Raw genomic sequence first — 19361 nt, 5'->3', positions numbered from 1 at the left:
CCACAGGAGCTGCAGCCTACGCCGTCGCCGGTGACTCACGGCAGCCCAGCTCCAGGTTGAGCTGTTGTTCAGCATCTTAGCTGTGGAGGGCAGTATCACTGGCCCTCATATGTGGGATCCGAATCAGGGCTCTCTGGCGTCCCAAGCCAGTTCTTAACCATCACGCTACTCGGGACGCTACTCGGCCGGCCCCTATATGTCATTTTTTAAAACAAAGTAGCAACATATTAATTACAGCACTGATCTGCATATCTTGCTTTGTTATGTTAGAAGTTGTTCCAGATTAGTAGAATAAATCTGCTTTAGTTTTAACAACTGCACAGTATTCCAATGTATGATTATACCATAACAAGTATTCTTATATTGCCAAGAATCAGATCACTATAAAATAAGTGACTAGATGTATTTCAAATAGACTCTTATTATTCTGATCTCTTCTTTCTTCTGCTCACTTTTCATTACTATTAATGGTTTGGGGGAAAAAATTAAAACAAAAAAATCAAACTCAAAATTTCTATTATTTGTGCCTTACTCCATCAAGAATTTGGTATAATAGGAGGATATAATTTTTAAATTTAGATATACATTTTATTTGCAGTAATCTGGTACCAAATTGAAGTTGACACTTTTTAATTTCAAACTGCTTCCAAGCCAGTTGACACTATTCTATTCAAATTTTAAAACTGTCTTGGAAAAAGAAAGCCTCACTAAACAAAGCCATCATCTTTGGAAGTCACAAAACTGATTCAATAGTAAAAATGTGGTAATGCATTTCAAAACATCAAAGAACATCTCTCCAGAGAAGATTTACAGTGCTTTTCTATAATAAGAAGACATGCATCTCAGTTCAATTCCTTGCTTGACTCCGCATGTCATACTTATTTTATTTTGAACCTATGAATGAAGACTTGAAGGAAACTTAAAGATACATCTTCTTGTACTTGAACAGAAAATACCTTGAGATCAGCATATATTTCACTTTCTGATTTTCTGACAATGATGCTATTGTACACATTCTTGGCAAATTTCAGTTTCACTATAATTTTATATTCATTATCACAAAAAAACTTTTAGAAAAATCCTATGAGATAGCTAATAACCATACTCTCATTTTACAGATGAAGAAAACTAAGACTTCTAGATGTTAAGTAATTTGCCCAAGGTCACAAACCTAATATATGGTAGAACCAAGATTTGAACCATATTTGACTGACTTTAGAAACCTTATTCATAATTACTATTCTCTAATAATTATAAGTGTCATGATTAAAACAAATACAACAGATAAAAAGTCAAACTACTACAGCCATTGAAAATGTAAACAAGGTTGTCAAAAGTAAGTTTAATTCAACTGAAATTTAGCTTCCTTCCCACACTAATAAAAAAGGAGAGAAGGAATGCCAATTTCATTCCTGAAGACATAATTGTTTAGTAGAGAAAACCTAAAATTACTTTGAAAATAAATGACCCAGTTATGTTACAAACTTTATAAATTTCAAGCTTAAAAAAATAACTTTTAGAACTTAAAGGTAAACATTTAGATTTTTGCTGTAACCTGTCCAAATATACAGAGAGTGGAGGGTGCCAAAAAAAGTTTAAGAGATGTTATCTTAAAATGTGTATACATGTTTTGGGCACTCCTGGTATATAATGCAGATTGCTGCAATGATCCTTATGGAAAAATTTGCACCCAATCCTGATTATTTCCTTAGAGTAGCTGCTTAGAACTGGAATAAATAGGTCAAAAGTTATGTTTTTTGAGGCTTTTGGTAAATGGTCCTAAATTATTTTCAGTCACATTTTATATGAGTAATTCTCATTCATTTTAATCTGGAAAGTAAAAACAATACCTTGAAGTTCTTTTAAATTACATGTCATTGATTTGGCTATCACTAGAAAAATGGTTAAATAAATTATAGTACAGCCAAACTGTGGAATATAGTGCAGCTATAGTATGTGTAACGTACACTTGTATGTAATGACATGAAAGGATGTTCAGGATAGACTACGTCGTGAAAAAAAGCAAGCCACAGAATAATCTCATGGCATAAAGTCCTTTTTGTGGGGCAAAAACTAAAAGGAAGAAAAAGAGAAGCCTTAAAAATGATCATACATAGAAACACACTTTTTTATGTGCATAGAAAAAAAGATTTGGAAGAATATATACCAAATTGCTTGTAGCAGGATCAAAAGCCGGAAGTTTGGGTAGAAGAGAGGGAAGAAACATACAGTTTGTACTTTATTGCTTGATCTTTACAATAAATATGTAAATAAATATTTTAAGTAACAGTAACTGTTAATAATAACAATATAATAATTTATATTATTATACTAGAGTCCCCATGTCTTTCTGTGGTGTCACCATCTTTCAGCATTATCATTATCACTAAGACCTACTTAGTACCTTTATTGCTAACTATTTTACATTTCCCCCTATTTCATACTATCTTAATTAAAAATTTTTTTTTTTTACTTCATCAAAACTACTCTACATTTTACTCCTATCCAAGGTTTTCAAAAACTTAAGAAAATAAAACAACTCCTTGAGTCTTCTTACTTTTCTGGGTTTTTTTTAAAGTTTAAAATTTCCAAAACTAAAAATACGAAAGGACTGGTTTGGATAATGATGTGGGGAAAGAAATTTCTAGCCTTCCCCCAATATTTATGTTTTTTTTTAAATAAATGGGGACCCTTTCCATAATTAGACTATATTATTTTTCCCTATATATACTTATTTATCCACTGCTAACTAGAATCCCAGAAGTTTTTGTAGTTATCTACAGTTAAGATATTTGGAGATCAAGCATACTGTGATGGTTGTAAACTAAAAGAAAACTCACAGATGTTATTTTGAGAATATGAAGTATAGCAACTTACTTATTAAATCAGACCAGGTTTTAGCGGGGGTGGGGAATGAAGCATGCGCTTAGAATGACTTCATGTACGGTAATGCCTTTTAAATGGCCACTCTACTGATCTGCTTTGTAATTCTGGATATGGCTATTTGTATGTGTGGGAGTAACTGAATATAGAATACAAACCAGGAGTGATATTTAGTTCATTTCCTACAGCTAGACTCCAAACTTTCCCACGAACACTAGGGGGCAATCCCTGCCACCACAATTCTCGAACTCTTCTTGTACTACGCCTAGAATTAAAGGGGGAGAAAAAAAGGAGAGTTACTTTTTATACCAAAAATACTAGTTGCATGATGGTTTACTTTACCTAGTCTATGGCCAAGTGACTGATTTTTAAGAACAAAGAGAGTTAAGTATGTGATGCATTCTTTCCGCTGGGTTCATGCTTGTAGGTAGAAAACAAAAACAAAAACCTAAAAAATATATAGTACCCTAATGTGAGACAATAGCATTTTAAAGGGAACTGCCTTCTATACCTGCCATTTACACTGATAAAATGAGAGCATCAGAAATATGTAAGCAATTATGAAAAAACAGGATAAAAGGAACATAAAATTTTGTTGTCAATTCAGTACCAAAAAGAAAATCACAAAATACTTACTATGGGTAAGACCCTAGTCTTTGACAGGCAGTGTAGTCTGCTTTAGAGTCAGAAAGACCTAAGTTCAAATCTGCTTTAACCATTCATTAATTGTATAACCTTGGGCAAATCACTTAACCTCTCTGACCTTGAGCTTCCCTGTAAGATAAGTGGGAGTAGAGGTGGTCAGAATCAAATGCGATTACTTATGTAAAGAGCGTAATGTAATATCTGTCACACTGTCCAATATTCAACAAATTCCCAATGCATACCCTATACTAGGCATTGCAGAAGACATCTCCTACTCTCCAGTCTAGAGGGAAGATAATGCGTGTATAAAAATATTATCAAAAAATAAACGGCAAAGTAAGGCTAAAAGTATATTAGTCTCAAAGTACAATGGGGCACTACAAAAAGGAAACATCATGTATATATACACACCATATTCTCCTGACTAGGAGAGAAGCATATTAAAAATCAGTTTTCTATTTACCATTTAATAAATGCATCTTACAATGAATGTACATATGTAATATTTTCTTTGCAAAAACCTGTTATTACATCAACAGTGCATCTTGCTATAGACAGTATGTTAGAATTTTTTAAATATGGTAACTGAGGAAAAATTAAAAGTTTCATGAATCAATTAGCATTTCACACAGGTCTCAAAGGATAGGTAAGACTCTGACAGGCATAGAGGATGGTCAGTAAGGGAAGTAGGCAATAGAGACTGAGGGATTTATGAAAGCAAAGGCACAGAAATAAGCATGAGATTTTTCAGACATAGGTTAACAATATAATTTAGCCAAAGAATAAATTACAGGGTCGAAGTACCATATTTTGCCGTGTATAATGTGCACCCATGTTTTTGGCCCAAACTTTCAATGAAAAAAATCTTCCGTTTTAATTTTTTAGTACTACCCATGTATAATGTGCATCCTTATTTTCCCCTCACAGATTTGGGCAAAAAAAGTGTGCATTATACACAGCAAAATATGGTAATAAAAATAGAGAACTAGAAACATGAGATCTTTGGAGACAGACTGGAATTCAGGAAAAGTCTGCTTACTTACATTACTTCCCAATTGGGCAGTATTTCATTGATCCAAATTACCATTGCATTTGCAATATTTTCTTCCTGTTTAAATCGTTCTTTCATTATTTTTTTCCTTTTATGTGCTTCTTTAATTTCTGTTTTAAACAAGTAAAAATTATTTCAGTACAAAAGAGCTAGATCAAAACCCCCTTCTCCTGCTACCTAAGTCTACAAAAGAGGTTTCCTCAAAAAGAATATTCTGATAACAGGAAGGATGGAAAAAGAGAGAAAGAGGAAGGAAATAAGAGGGGAGAGGGCAGGAGGGAAAAAAGAGAAAGAAAACAAACTTGATTCATAAAATTTTAAAATAACATCTCCTATTCTACAAAATGAAATAAAGGCCAGAAAAAATTCATTTAAAGAGTACTGTATTACATATTCTATTTATACTTAATCAATGAATTGAAATTTGTCATGAATTAACTATGTAAAAAAATAAACAACTGTGAGCACTAAATAGTACCCTTTTTTCATATGACAGGTTTATGAACTTCCTCACATAAAAACGCCATTAAAAAATGACTTTGCCAATGGCACTATGGCAGTAAACCCTTTTTAGTATGATGTTTCACTTTACTAATTAGATCGAAATTTGAAAATCCCCCTAATTTACACATGCACATGACATCCCTCTAAAAATCAGAGGTCACAATTTCGGAAAAAGAGATGCTTCAAAACTAGAGAAGATACATATATATGTGTATATATATGTATGTGTGCATGTTCACACACACACACACACACACACAATTATATATAGTTATATATAATTTTAGAACCAGTGGGAACTTCAGAGATCAGCTAGCCAAAGTGTCCTCAAGTTGTATTTCATGTATGCCTCTGAAACCATTGTAAGGGGTAGGCAGTTGCACTTTTAAAAATTTGTTTCATGGGGGCCGGCCAAGTGGCGCTGTGGTTAAGAACTGGCTTGGGACGCCAGAGGGCCCCGGTTCGGATCCCACATATGAGGGCCAGTGACACTGCCCTCTACAGCTAAGATGCTGAACAACAGCTCAACCTGGAGCTGGGCTGCCCTGAGTCGCCAGCGACGGGTGTGGGCTGCAGCCCCTGCTGCAGTGGGTCGCCATGGGCTACCGTGTGTAGCCAGCAGCCAGCGTGAGTGGCCAGCAGCTGCAGTGAGCGGCCGTCCAGAAGCCGGCGACTGATCTGCCTCGCCCGGGAGGAGCGCAATGATGGTGCCAACTTGGGCCAGTGAAGCAACGTCCTCCACAACTAGACTGAAGAACAAAACGACAGCAACTTGTTTGTTCCCCTTCCCCCAATTCCCCAGAGCTGTTCCCATCCCCTAATTCCCCAATAAAAATCTTTAAAAAATAAATAAATAAATAAATAGATAGATAAATAAATAAAAAAAATTTGTTTCATGTATTCAGATTCTATGCAAGATTTCCTTGGAGAAGGTTCCATTGCTTTTAAAAAAAAGTATGTATGGAGGGACTTGAAAGCCTGGATCTAGTTGACCTGCCCCTCCAACACTTTACAGATGAGGAAACTAACATTAGGTCTATTTAGAGTGTCACACCCAGGTAGTATTAAACAGGATTAAAGCTAAGACCTTCTGATTTCCCAATTCAATGCTATTCCTATCATATCATGGTGTTTTTATCTATTTATCAATAACTATCTTAAATAATTATTTTTTTTTTAGATTTTTTTATTGGGGATTGGGGGGATGGGAACAGTGCTGGGGAATTGGGGGAAGGGGAACAGACAAGTTGCTGTCATTTTGTTCTTCAGTCTAGTTGTGGAGGACGTTGCTTCACTGGCCCAAGTTGGCACCATCATTGTGCTCTTCCTGGGCGAGGCAGATCAGTCGCTGGCTTCTGGACGGCCGCTCACTGCGGCTGCTGGCCGCTCACGCTGGCTGCTGGCTACACACGGTAGCCCATGGCAACCCACTGCCACAGGGGCTGCAGCCTACACCATCGCCGGCAACTCATGGCGGCCCAGCTCCAGGTTGAGCTGTTGTTCAGCATCTTAGCTGTAGAGGGCAGTGTCACTGGCCCTCATATGTGGGATCCGAACCGGGGCGCTGTCGTCCCAAGCCAGTTCTTAACCATCGTGCCACTCGGCCGGCCCCTATCTTAAATATTAATTAAATAGTAAAGTCAGTGTCAAGAGTTAATTAAAATTTGTTGGGTATGTTATAAATATTTCAGATTCTGTACAGTAAAATAAACTCAACCTATATTTAAATAATTAGGCCTCTAAGAAAGATAAAACTGGCCTTTTAGGTTTACTATAACATTAAAGAATTAACTTCATTTCCAAAACAGTGCCACAAAATAGAACTGTATACTGTTATAATATTCTATTCACTAAGTCAAAGAAAAAAATAACAGTTGTTAAAAGGCATACATTTAAAAGTATATAGATAGCTGTGTAATATTTTCTAAAAACACAGCCTGAGCTAACAGTGTTGAAATCACCTTCCTGTTGAAATCAGTAAATTTATCAATTGGAATTAAATTTTATACCTCGTTTTTTAGCCTCAGCCACCATTTCATCATATTCTTGTCGGTGACGTAAGGCTTCTTCCACAGATTTGGCAGGAAGATTTCTGGAAAAAAAATTTTAAGTCAATTTTTAAAAGATTAACTTGTGTTTTTTTGCAGTGCACAAATTTATATTTATTAGCAGTGTTTTCTGTATATTTCTTTCATCCTGATAAACAAGATCAAGGTACCCATCCTTTGCAATTAAATTTATACAAGATTAACTTTTAAATGTATTAACTTCTTCCTTTTTATAGCCAGAATTTCTAACCTAACGGTCTCATTTCATACATTAAGAAAGTAAAAGGTTGAAAAGAAGTATATTTTAGAAGAGAATCAGAATCCAGGTTGTAATATTTGTGTTTTACATATACATATACATATACATACATACATATATATATATATATATATATAAATAATTTGTGTTTCACATATATACAGAGGGTGCCAAAAATATGTATACACATTTTAAGAAAGGAAAAAACTATTAATTGTAATACTCAATATAGACCGTTAACGAAAGATGCATACAGGTCACATTTGACTTCTGCAATTACAAGAGGTACTCAAAGTTACCATCAGAATCCAGACACTTCTTTTTTTTTTTTTTTAAGATTTTTATTGGGGAATTGGGGGAAGGGGAACAGACAAGTTGCTGTCCTTTTGTTCTTCAGTCTTGTTGTGGAGGACGTTGCTTCACTGGTCCAAGTTGGCACCATCATTGCGCTCTTCCTGGGCGAGGCAGATTAGTCGCCGGCTTCTGGATGGCCGCTCACAGCGCCTGCTGGCCGCTCACGCTGGCTGCTGGCCATACACGGCAGCCCATGGCAGTGCACTGCAGCAGGAGCTGCAGCCTACGCTGTCGCCGGCGACTCATGGCAGCCCAGCTCCAGGTTGAGTTGTCGTCCAGCATCTTAGCTGTAGAGGGCAGTGTCACTGGCCCTCACATGTGGGATACGAATCGGGCCCTCTGGTGTCCCAAGCCAGCTCTTAACCAACGCGCCACTCGGCGGGCCCCAGACACTTCTGATTACAGTCTGCTTGAGCATAGATAACATCTCTTAAAAAATGTGTATACATTTTTTTGGCACTCCTGGTACATATGTTTATATATTATTTCAAAATATCAGATTTCAGCCAATATTTCTAGGTTATTTGTTAAATCCACTTACTACAGTTTTTTTAAGTCAACTTTTTGGAGGTATAATTTACGTATGATAAAATGAATAAGCATACTTTAAGAGTATAGCTTGTTTTGTTGAGTTTTTATATTAAGAGTACTGTTTGACGAGTGTTGACAACACCTGTGCAACTAATGTACCAATCAAGATATAGAACATTCCCATGATTCCAGTTTCTTTGTGACCCTTTACACTCAATACTTACCTACCTCCTACCTTAGGCAATCACATATCTGATTTCTATCACTCTACATTAGTTGGTTGCCTTTTAAAGGGTTTTATATAGATACTTTTGTGTCTTGCTTCTTTTGCTCAGCATATTTTTAAAATTAATCCATGCTCTTCTGTGTATTACTAATGCATTCCTTTTAATTGGTGAGTAGTAGTCCATTTATCTATATGGATGAACTTTAGACTGTTTCCAGTTTGGGGCCACTGTGAATAAAGCTACTATAAATATTCAAGTCTTGTGTGGGCATCTGCTTTCATTTCTCTTTGAGTAAATACCTCGGAGTAGAATTCTTGGGTCATATGGTAAGTGCAGGTATACTTTTATAACAAATGGCTTTGCACTTTTACAGTTTAAGGTAACATTCTGAATAAAAATTTGATAATCAGTTCATCACTTGCATATACTATATTTTTGTTTATAAAATCAATGGCTTCACTGAATCAGTGATTTAGATATACGACTGCAGAAGGAAATACATTTAAGTATTACCACATATCCAAATGCATCATAATAATGTCCGGTTTCTGGAGTCAATTTTTCAAATTACTTTCAACAGGCTAGGGTGAGGAAAGGTTATGTGACAAACTTTCAAATTATATGTTGTACCTCTTCCTCTCTTCTCAAGTTAGATTCCTCAGCTAGGTTGTAACAGGGAGGAATAATGGTTAAGACTTCTGCTTCACACTATAATGGAATAAGAGGGTCCAGATTTACCCTCTCACCTTAATTAATTAGAAAAATGAACAAAATATACTAAACCACAGTGTTTAGACACCAGACAATGGGCAGCACAAGACAGTGATCATTATGAAAAAGGAAACAAACACGGTAATCCTGGAAGTGCCTATGCTTACAGCCTGGAGTTTCTAGGTTTCAGTACTGGGAGAACCTAAACAGAGTCCACTACTCTTGCTGAGTTGAAGAAACAGTTTGGAGTAAGAGAGTCTGAGACAGCTAGACTTTGCAGATTAAAGTGCCAGAGAGAAGGAAGCTACAGAGAAGTTGTCTCAAGTCTTTGGCTGAGTACTGATCTATGCGTGTGTATGATTAAATTATGGTGCTAGGGAAAGGAATAAATGGAACATGCTCAAAGATCACACTGGACCAGCCAGGGTAGAAAGAACTCCTAACAGAAAGGGAATCAGGTGGGATCCACAGGGTATCAGTAGTAAGGATAAATTAGCTCTAAGCTAAAGGCTGTCCTGGAACCATTCTAACAATGATTAGATCAAAAGGAACAAACCAATTCCAAATAACTGCATACTGGATTAAAGACAAAAAATATTTAAAGAAATACTAAAAAGTATAACACCCAACTATGTAAAACCATAATGTCTGGTATTCAATAAAAATTACCAGGGATGCAAGGGAGCAGGAAAATACAAATCATAATGAAAAAAAAATCAATCAACAGAAATAAAGCACAAAGGTCAGATAATAGGATTATAACTCATGGATGATAAAACTGCTGCTATAAATATACTCAAGAATGTAAAAGATGGCAGGAGGATAAGAGAGAACTCAAAACCCAAATCAAACTTCTACAGATGAAAAGTACAACTTCTAAAATGAAAAACAGAAATGATAGTACTAACAGCAGATTACAAACTGCAAGGAAAAAAAGTAAACTTTAAGATATAATAGAAAACTATACAAAATGAAACAAAAGCAGGAAAAAAGAGCCTAAATAAGCTCTGGGACATGGAACAATATCAAGTAATATATGTTCATTGAAATGTCAGAAAAAAGGGGGAGGGGCAAAATTTAAAAAAAAAAGTTGAAGAAATAAAGGCTAAAATTTTTCCAAAGTTGATAGAAAACTATATGCACAGATACATTAAGCTCAATGAGCCCCAAACAGAAGGAACATGAGGAAAACCTCATGGATTATGATACCAAAGTGTATCATAATCAAATCATGAAAATCAGATAAAAATCTTAAAAAGCACAGTAAGTTACACAACCTCTCAGAAGAGAAAAGCAGGTTTAAAGAAAAAATAATAAAAACGTATGGTTGTGTGTGATGGTTAATTTTGTGTGTCAACTTGACTGGGCCATGAAGTGCCCAGATATTTGGATAAACATTATTCTGGGTGTGTCAGTGAGGTTGTTTCTGAATGAGATTAACACTTGAATCAGTAGACTGAGTAAAGCAGACTGCCCTCCCCAATGTGAGTGAGCCTCATCCAATCTGTTGAAGGTCTAAATGGAACAAAAAGGCTGAGTAAGGGGGAATTCATATTCTCTCTCTCTCTCTCTCTCTCTCTCTCTCTCTCTCTCTCTCTCTCTCTGTCTGTCTGTCTTTGAGCTGGGACATCCGTCTTCTCCTGTCTTTGGACTTGGACTGGAAATTACACCATCAGGTCTCCTGTTTTTCAGGCCTTGGGACTTGGACTGGAACTATAACATCAGCACTCTGGAGTTGCCAGCTTGCTGACTAAAGATCTTCGGATTTCCCAGTCTTTATAATCATGTGAGTCACTTCCTTATAATAAATCTCTTTATATATAAGATATACATGGGGGTTTCCACTTCTCTGGAGAACCATAACACATGAAGTTTATAACATGTAAAGTAGATAGAGATTGCTGTAATAGTCTTAAAAATGTAAAATGGCATAATATTATTTGAAGGTAATCTATGAAAAATTAAGATATATATTGCAAACTGTGAAGAAATTACTAAAAAATAGGTAATTTACCAATAATAGATGAAATTAAATATCAACAAAATATTTTACCCAAAATGAAAAAATAGAACCTTGATTTGTCACACTATAATAAAAGACTAATTTTTCCACGTCCTTAGCATCTAGGTTTAAACACAGAGATGTTTCTAGTAAGATTTAAGGAAAAGTGATTGTCGAACTTCTTGGAAGACTTCCAAAAAGGGGAGACGACTCCGCTGCAAGAGGTCTTTTATTCTATCAGGCTTATTCCATGAGGTCAGCATGAGAATGAAGTCAGTTGCTGAAGATGGTGGAACAGAAGGATATAAACCGTGGTCTTTGGTGCATGGAGGCACCATACTAGCTCTGAACTGCCTACTCAGGGCTACATATTTATGAGGAAATAAATCTATTTGGAGTCTCTTATTTGTAGTTGAATGAAACAGCTTAGTGACATATCAGGTAAACAATGATGATGCTCTAAAGGTCAAGGACCATCACAAACATCACCTATCTGACCCAACCTCAAAGTCCATTGAATTCAGCCTTTACACCCAGATTAATTAACTTTATGATTTCTAGTGGTGCCTACCCTTAAATTTTCAAAATGATGTTGTCCAAAGCTGCTTCCTACCTAGGTCTTAGGACCAAACATTAACTCCAACCCTAGCCTTAACTCTCATTTCCTTTTACAAAAATCCTGCCTGGCTCTACAGATACAGTTTGGTTCCACAGAAGAATGGATGTAACTTTTCCTAAATTTCAGATATAATAATAATGCTATTATTACATAAAGAAAAGAAAAACTTTACTTATTTCAATGAAAATGAGACCACATTTAAAAATAGAAAGCTAAACATAAATATATTGGGCTGTCGGGAAAGTCATGATGCATTTTTGCAATGAAAAACATGAAAAAACTACGTCATGACTTTTCCAACAACCCAATAGTTTTCAAGTAAACAGTGATCCTGGACTCTGGGTAACACCATTTACTATATACTGACAGCATTCTTCTTAAGATCAGGAGCAAGACAAGATGTTCACTTTTACCACTTTTATTCAACATAGTATTGGAAGTCCTAGCCACAGCAATCACATAAGAGAAAGAAATAAAAGACATCCAAATTTGAAAGGAAAAAGCAAAATTGTCATCATTTGCAGATGACATGATTCTGTATAGAGAGAACACTAATGGTTCCACAAAAAAACTATTAGAATATATTGAATTCAGCAAAGTAGCAGGGTACAAAATTAATATTCAGTAATCAGTTATATTTTTATACACCAATAACAAACTATCAGAAAGAGAAATTAAGAAAACAATCTCATTTACAACTGCATCAAAAAAATAAAATGCCTACAAATAAATTTAACCAAGGAAGTAAAAGACCTGTACTTAGAAAACTATAAGACACTGAAGAAAGAAACTAAAGAAGATAAAAATAAATGGAAGCATATACCATGCTGATGGGTAGGAAGAAATAGCATCATTAAAATGTCCATACTACTTAAAACATTATCTTTAGATTCAATGAAATCCCTATCAAAATACCAATGGCATTTTTCACAAAACTAGAACAAATAATCTTAAAATTTATATGAACCACAAAAGACTCCCAATAATAGCCACAGCAATCTTAAGAAGAACAAAATTGGAGGTATCATGATACCTGATATTGAACTATACTACAAGGCCTTAGTAATCAAAACAGCATGGTATTGGCATAAAAATAGACACATAGAGCAATGGAACAGAATAGAGAGCCCAGAAATAAAATCCATGCCTATATGGTCATTTAATCTATGACAAAGGGAGCAAGAATATACATGTACAGGGGCCGGAGTGGCTCAGTTGGTTAGAGCGCGAGCTCTGAGCAACAGGGTTGCCGGTTCGATTCCCACATGGGTCAGTGAGCTGTGCCCAAGCTGAACTGCTGCTGAGCTGTCAACGGGCAGCTGGACGGCTCAGCTTATTAGAGCACATGCTGTTAACAACAAGGTTGCAGGTTTGGCTCCCGCATGGGATGGTGGGCTGCGCCCTGCCCTGCAATTAGATAGAAAGCGGTGACTGGACTTGGAGCTGACAGATCCTGGAAAAAAACACACTGTTCTCCAATAAAGTTTGAAAAAAAAGAGAAAAAAAAAGGTAATACACATACATTGGAGTAAAGACAGTCTATGCAATAAACGGTGCTGAGAAAACTGGACAGATTCATGCGAAAAACTGAAACTGAGCCACCTTTTTACTCCATATATAAGAATAAACTCAAATGGATTATAAAGACTTAAATGTAAGACCCAAAACCATAAAACTCCTAGAAGAAAATATAGACAGTAAACTCTCAGATATTACCCTTAGTAATATATTTTCTGATCTGTTTCCTTGGGTAAGGGAAACAAAAGATAAAATAAACAAATGGGACATCAAATTAAAAAGTTTTTGCACAGCAAAGGAAACCACTAACAAAACAGAAAAACAGCCTAATGAATGGGAGAAAATATTCACCAATGATACATCTGATAAGGGGTTAATATCCAAAATCTACAAAAAAAATCTCATACAACTCAACACCAAAAAAACAAACAATCCGATTAACAAATGGGCAGGGAACCTGAATAGACATTTCTCCAAAGAGGAGATACAGATGGCCAACAGACACAAAAAGATGATCAATGTCACTAATCATCAGAGAAATGTAAATTAAAACCACAATGTGATATCACCTCATACCTGTCAGAATGGCTGTCATCAATAAATCAACAAACAGCAAGTGTTAGCAAGAATGCAGAGAAAAGGGAACCCTTGTGCACTGTTGGTGGGACTGCAAATTTGTGCAGCCACTGGAAAATGGTTTGGACGTTCCTCAAAAAATAAAAAATAGAGCTATCTTATGACCTAGCAATTCCACTTCTGCGTATTTACCTGAAGAAATTCAAAACACTAATTCAAAGAGATATATGCACCCATGTTCACTGCAGCATTATTTACAATAGTCAAGATATGGATGTGACCCAAGTGCCCATCAATAGATGATTAGATACAGATGTGGTACAATATACAATGGAATATTACTTGGCCATCAAAAAGAATGAAATTTTACTGTATGCAACATGTATGTATGCAACATCTTTCTCAGACAGAGAAAGACAAATACCGTATTATCTCACTTATATGTGGAACCTGAAGAACAAAAGAAACAAAACAGAAAACAGCTCATAGGTACAGAGAACAAACTGATGGTGGCCAGAGGGGAGGTGGGTTGGGGAGCTGGGTGAAAAGGTAAGGGGATTAAGAAACACAGATTGGTAGTTATAAAATAGTCATGGGGTGTAAAGCACAGCACAGAGAATATAGCCAACAATGTTGCAACAGCTATGTACAGTGCCAGGTGGGTACTAGAGTAATCGGGGGAAAACTACATAAATTACATAAATATTACTATGCCATATAACTGAAACTAATATAAAATAATACTAAATGTCAACTGTAACTGAAAAAATAATTTAAAAAATATATTTTGTATCATACATTGGCTCATACAGACTTATAGAAAATACGACTATGGCTTCAACATCAACAATATATTCCTCCCCATTAATTTTAGGATGCATGACTGGAATTAAAAATTTTTTTTTAAATAAAGCCATTTCTCTATCTAATTTCTTGATATCTTCTGTGTGAAATAATAAGCAAAATTAAATTTAAGTTTAAAATATAAACAGTGTGTCTGATGATCACTAGAATACTTACGATGGTCGATCCTCAAGAATCAGGGCAGTGGTAGAAAGCGGCTCAAATTCAAAATTCTTACGTCTTGAAGACTGAGGTGGTGGTCTACAGGTCCTCCCTGTTCGTGCTTCATATTCCTAGAGTAGATAAAAATATACTTTATGCAGAGACCTTTCTAATTTTCAGTTTGTATGACTAAATCTGTAACATTAGTATATTATGCTATAAAAGGGACATATACAATTGATACATTAATCTAGTATAAGTATCAGGCAAACAAAAAAAAAGTCACTTTTTCCCCTGAAGCAAACTAAATTATATATTGCATATAAAGTGTCAAAGTATATTAAGAGAGGGAAAGATAGAAATGCATTAGATTTTGGGGAGATGTTCTTGATTACCTTCTAAGATACCAGCTATTCAAGTCCAGCTTTGAATAATCTACAAGCAGATAAGCCTACTTTCTAAACCTTCAGCCAGATCAAGGATGGAAATGTTGACAAAATAATCCTGTTGTAATGCTTTGAAGATCTCATTCAAGGGTGACACTGAACCCCCAATCAAATGTTGGTTTTGAATTCCAACCTACTTTGAATCTAACTACTATATATCTACCTACTTACTCTAAATTTAAACAATTTACCAACATATCCAAAAATACGGTCAAAGAAGTATTTAGTGAAGTAAAATACTTCACTAAAATTAAGACACTGTTACTACAGTAGTGCCAGCTTATCTGTGGTTTCACTTTCTGTGGTTTAAGTTACCCACCATTAACCGCAGACTAAATATATTAAATGGAAAATTCCAGAAATAAACAATTTATAACTTTTAAACAGTTTTAAGTAGCATGCTGAAATCTTGCACCATCCCAGTGGGACATGAATCCCCACTTTTAGTCTCTTAGCAGTCCTGTGGATTATCAGATGGCAGTCTCTTAGTATTCTTTTAGGTTATCATACAGATGTGCTTATATTCAAGTAACCCTTATCATCAGAAAGTCAATAGTAGCCTAAGGCTATGCCATAATGCCTACATCATTTGTGTTATTCGCATCACTTCATTTCATCACGTAGGCATTGCATCATCTCACATCATCACAATTAGGGTTTGTACAGTATAGTAAGATGTTTTGAGAGAGAGAGACCACATTCACATAACTTTTATTACAGTATATTGTTATAATTGTTCTATTTAACTATAAGTTATTGTTGTTAATCTCTTATTGTGCCTAATTTATAAATTAAGTTTTATCATAGGTATGTATGTATAGGAGAAAACATAGTAAATGTACTGTTCTGTACTATCCGTGATTTCAGGCATACACTGGGGGTCTTGGAACATATCACCCATGGAAAAGGAGGGAGTTACTGTACAGTATTTTTCTAATTCATCTGAAACTGATAATCCTATTAAGAGAAATGAAGTTAATTTGACATACGTTCTTGGTGGACACATTTAAATTTCTATATTTGAGCATTTTTTTTCATAAATGTTCACAAACTTCCAGTAAAATTTATTTCTAGAAATTTGCCAAAGATCATTAATTAACAAGATTACTGGCTTATAATTTCCAGAAACTACATTTTCTCTTTATAAAAAAAAAAAAAAATCAAGCCAGTGTTTACTCTTTGCCAGGTAGCAAATATAATTTTCATGAAATTATCGATGATTACTCAATGATTTTATGAGATCTGCAAGTCTATTGGCAGCTAGAGAAGACACTAATTTAAATGAAGAAAATTCAATGTAGTACTTAAAAGCAGCTGATTGTTTTCACTTATGGCTATTTTCCTGTCATTGCCTATAGTTCTTTTTATTATATATTATTTGTTTTTCCAACTCAAAGACTATTTCTCCTACTAAATCAGACAGCTGCAAAATATTAACTGATGGTTCCATCCCTCTTAAAAAATGTGATGATCTTGTTCAATCTTAATCTTATTTTAGATATTACTTTAAAAACATAATTTATGTTGTCAAGCATTTTCTATGAACTTCAGCTTACTTTATGGTTCTTTCTGCTGTTTAAAAAAGGTTTGTACTATCATTTTATAATTGTCTTCAGTTCTGCATCTCTCCTTCCACCTACATCTCTGTGAATCTGAGAGTTTCTTTGTTTGCATAACTGCATTGAATTTTTAGAGATTTCTTTCTCAAATTATATAGAACTGTGTATACTCATTTATAACTTCCATCCCAAAGAAATGTACAGCCTTTCAGAGTCAAAAGCCCTCGGGTCACTAATTTCTTTTTGTTTCGCAAACTTTCTTTCCTATAATAATTAGGAAATATATGTAATTATGATCAATGTTTCTTTTCTTCATTACAAACTCAAGTGTAACATATCTCCTTTTCTGATAATGTTTTTCTTATTAAAAATCATAGATACCATATACATGGAGTTAAAAATGAGCACACACAGTTCTATATAATATGAGAAAAGAGTCTCTTAAAATCCAATGCAGTTATGCAAATGCACCCTCAGATATATATGTGAGGTTTGTTATGGTACTGTTTTCCTACAATGTGACCTGGTCTCAGTGCCCAACAGAATACAATGCGTATTACCCAATAAAGCATTTTCCATGCAAAAAAATGCTACTGAATAAACAGCAAAATAAAACTCCTAAGTCAATATATTAACAACATCTAGTATGTATTGACACAACATACCATATGCACTGTTTTAAACATTTAATACATTGAATCATTGAAACAACACTGTGAGGCACTGAACAGTAGAAGAAACTGATCTTTCCATCTGCAGCAGCATGGATGGACTCGGAGGGAATTGTGCTAAGTGGAGTGTCAGAGAAAGACAGACACAATGTGATTTCGCTATGTGGAATCTAAAGAACAAAATAAACAAAATAGAAACAAACTCATAGATACAAAGAATATTTTGATAGTTGCTGGATGGGAGGGTGGTTGGGAGTGGATGAAAAAGGGGAAGGAATTAAGAAGTACCAATTGGGCCAGCCAAGTGGCTCGTTGGTTAAGAGTTAGCTTGGGAGCATGAGCTCTGAGCAGCAGGGCCGCTGGTTCAGATCCCACATGGGCCAGTGACGCTGCGCCCTCTACAGCTAAGATGGTGAACAACAGCTCGACCTGGAGTTGGGCTGCTGTGAGTCGCCAGCGACAGTATAGGCTGCAGTGGGGCCACAGTGGGCTGCCATGAGCTACTCTGAATGGCTGGCAGCCAGCTTGAGTCACTAGCAGCCGGCGTGAGCTGCCGTGAGCAGCCATCCAAGGGCCGGTGACCGATCTGTCTCACCGGGGAAGAGCTCAATGATCATACCAACATGGGCCAGTGAAGCGCATCCTCCACAACTAGACTGAAGAACAAAAGGACAGGAAGTTGTTCCCCGTCCCTAATTCCCCAACGCTGTTCCCTACCCCAATTCCCCAATAAAATCATTAAAAAAAAAAAAAGTACAAATTGTTATACAGTTGTCACGGGGATGTAGGGTGCAGCACAGTAATATAGTGAATAATATTGTAATAACTATGTATGGTTTTAAATAGGTACTAGATTTATGGCGGTGATAGATGGGAGGGGGGTTTGGAGGGGCAGGGTGAAAACAGTGAAGGGATTAAGAAGTACAAATTGGTAGTTATAAAATAGTCACAGGGATGTAAAGTACAGCATAGTGAATATTGTCAATATTATTTTAATAACTATGTATGATGTCAGGTGGATATTAAGACTAGTCAGGGGGATCACTTCTTAAAATATATAAATATCTAACCACTATGCTGTACACCTGAAATTAATATAAAATAATACTGAATGTCAAAATCAAGTCTAAAAACAAAAAGAAGAAAACTGAGGCACAAAGATCATTTGTTAGTCACAAATGACAGGCAGTGTAGCTCCAGAGCCTGACATTTTAACATCTATATATTATCTTACTATGGTAACAGTCAGGTAGCTAGCTATGACAATTTAAAAGAATGAGATAGATAAAATCATTCAGTGAGGGGCTGATGGGTAGATCAGGACGACAGTACTTTAATCACTGATCCATCTAAACATCACATGAAAAGACAACCAAATAGTATGTTTCCTGTTATGTTGCAATATGAAGCACATATACCATTCCTGAAATATTCTTGCCAAAAGAAAAATCAAACTTAAATATGATTAAGCCTCTAGAATTATGCTCTCCAACATGGTAGTCAAAAGAAGTGATAACCAAATAAGTCATATATATTTACATATATTGAAAAAAGTATCAAGGGATCAGAACTATTAAGAGGTTCTCCTCTGGATGGCTGGACTAGGAATGAGGGGCACTTGTTTTACTTTATTCAGTATTGTTTGACTTTTCTTTCTTTTTTTTTTTTTTTTTAAAGATTTTTATTGGGGAGTTGGGGGAAGGGGAACAGACAAGTTGCTGTCGTTTTGTTCTTCAGTCTAGTTGTGGAGGA

General features: G+C 35.5%; 1 protein-coding gene across 5 annotated transcripts in view; it reads right to left on the bottom strand.

The window, feature by feature from the left end:
- The window catches only part of TBC1D12 (TBC1 domain family member 12), a 109837-nt gene that overhangs the window by 24101 nt on the left and 66375 nt on the right, over positions 1-19361 (bottom strand). For all 5 annotated transcript variants that reach the window (XM_019639102.1, XM_019639103.1, XM_019639101.1 and 2 more), the window contains 4 exons: positions 14949-15064; positions 7093-7175; positions 4572-4689; positions 3042-3148 (listed from right to left, as the gene is read on the bottom strand). In XM_019639102.1, the coding sequence (XP_019494647.1) occupies positions 3042-3148; positions 4572-4689; positions 7093-7175; positions 14949-15064 (424 nt within the window). The remainder of the gene's footprint in view (positions 1-3041; positions 3149-4571; positions 4690-7092; positions 7176-14948; positions 15065-19361) is intronic.

The sequence above is a fragment of the Hipposideros armiger genome, unplaced genomic scaffold, assembly GCF_001890085.2.
Source record: "Hipposideros armiger isolate ML-2016 unplaced genomic scaffold, ASM189008v1 scaffold_42, whole genome shotgun sequence".
In the NCBI taxonomy this organism is placed as follows: Eukaryota; Metazoa; Chordata; class Mammalia; order Chiroptera; family Hipposideridae; genus Hipposideros; species Hipposideros armiger.
Note: the sequence above shows the minus strand (reverse complement) of the source record. Positions and strands in the feature narration are given on the sequence as shown.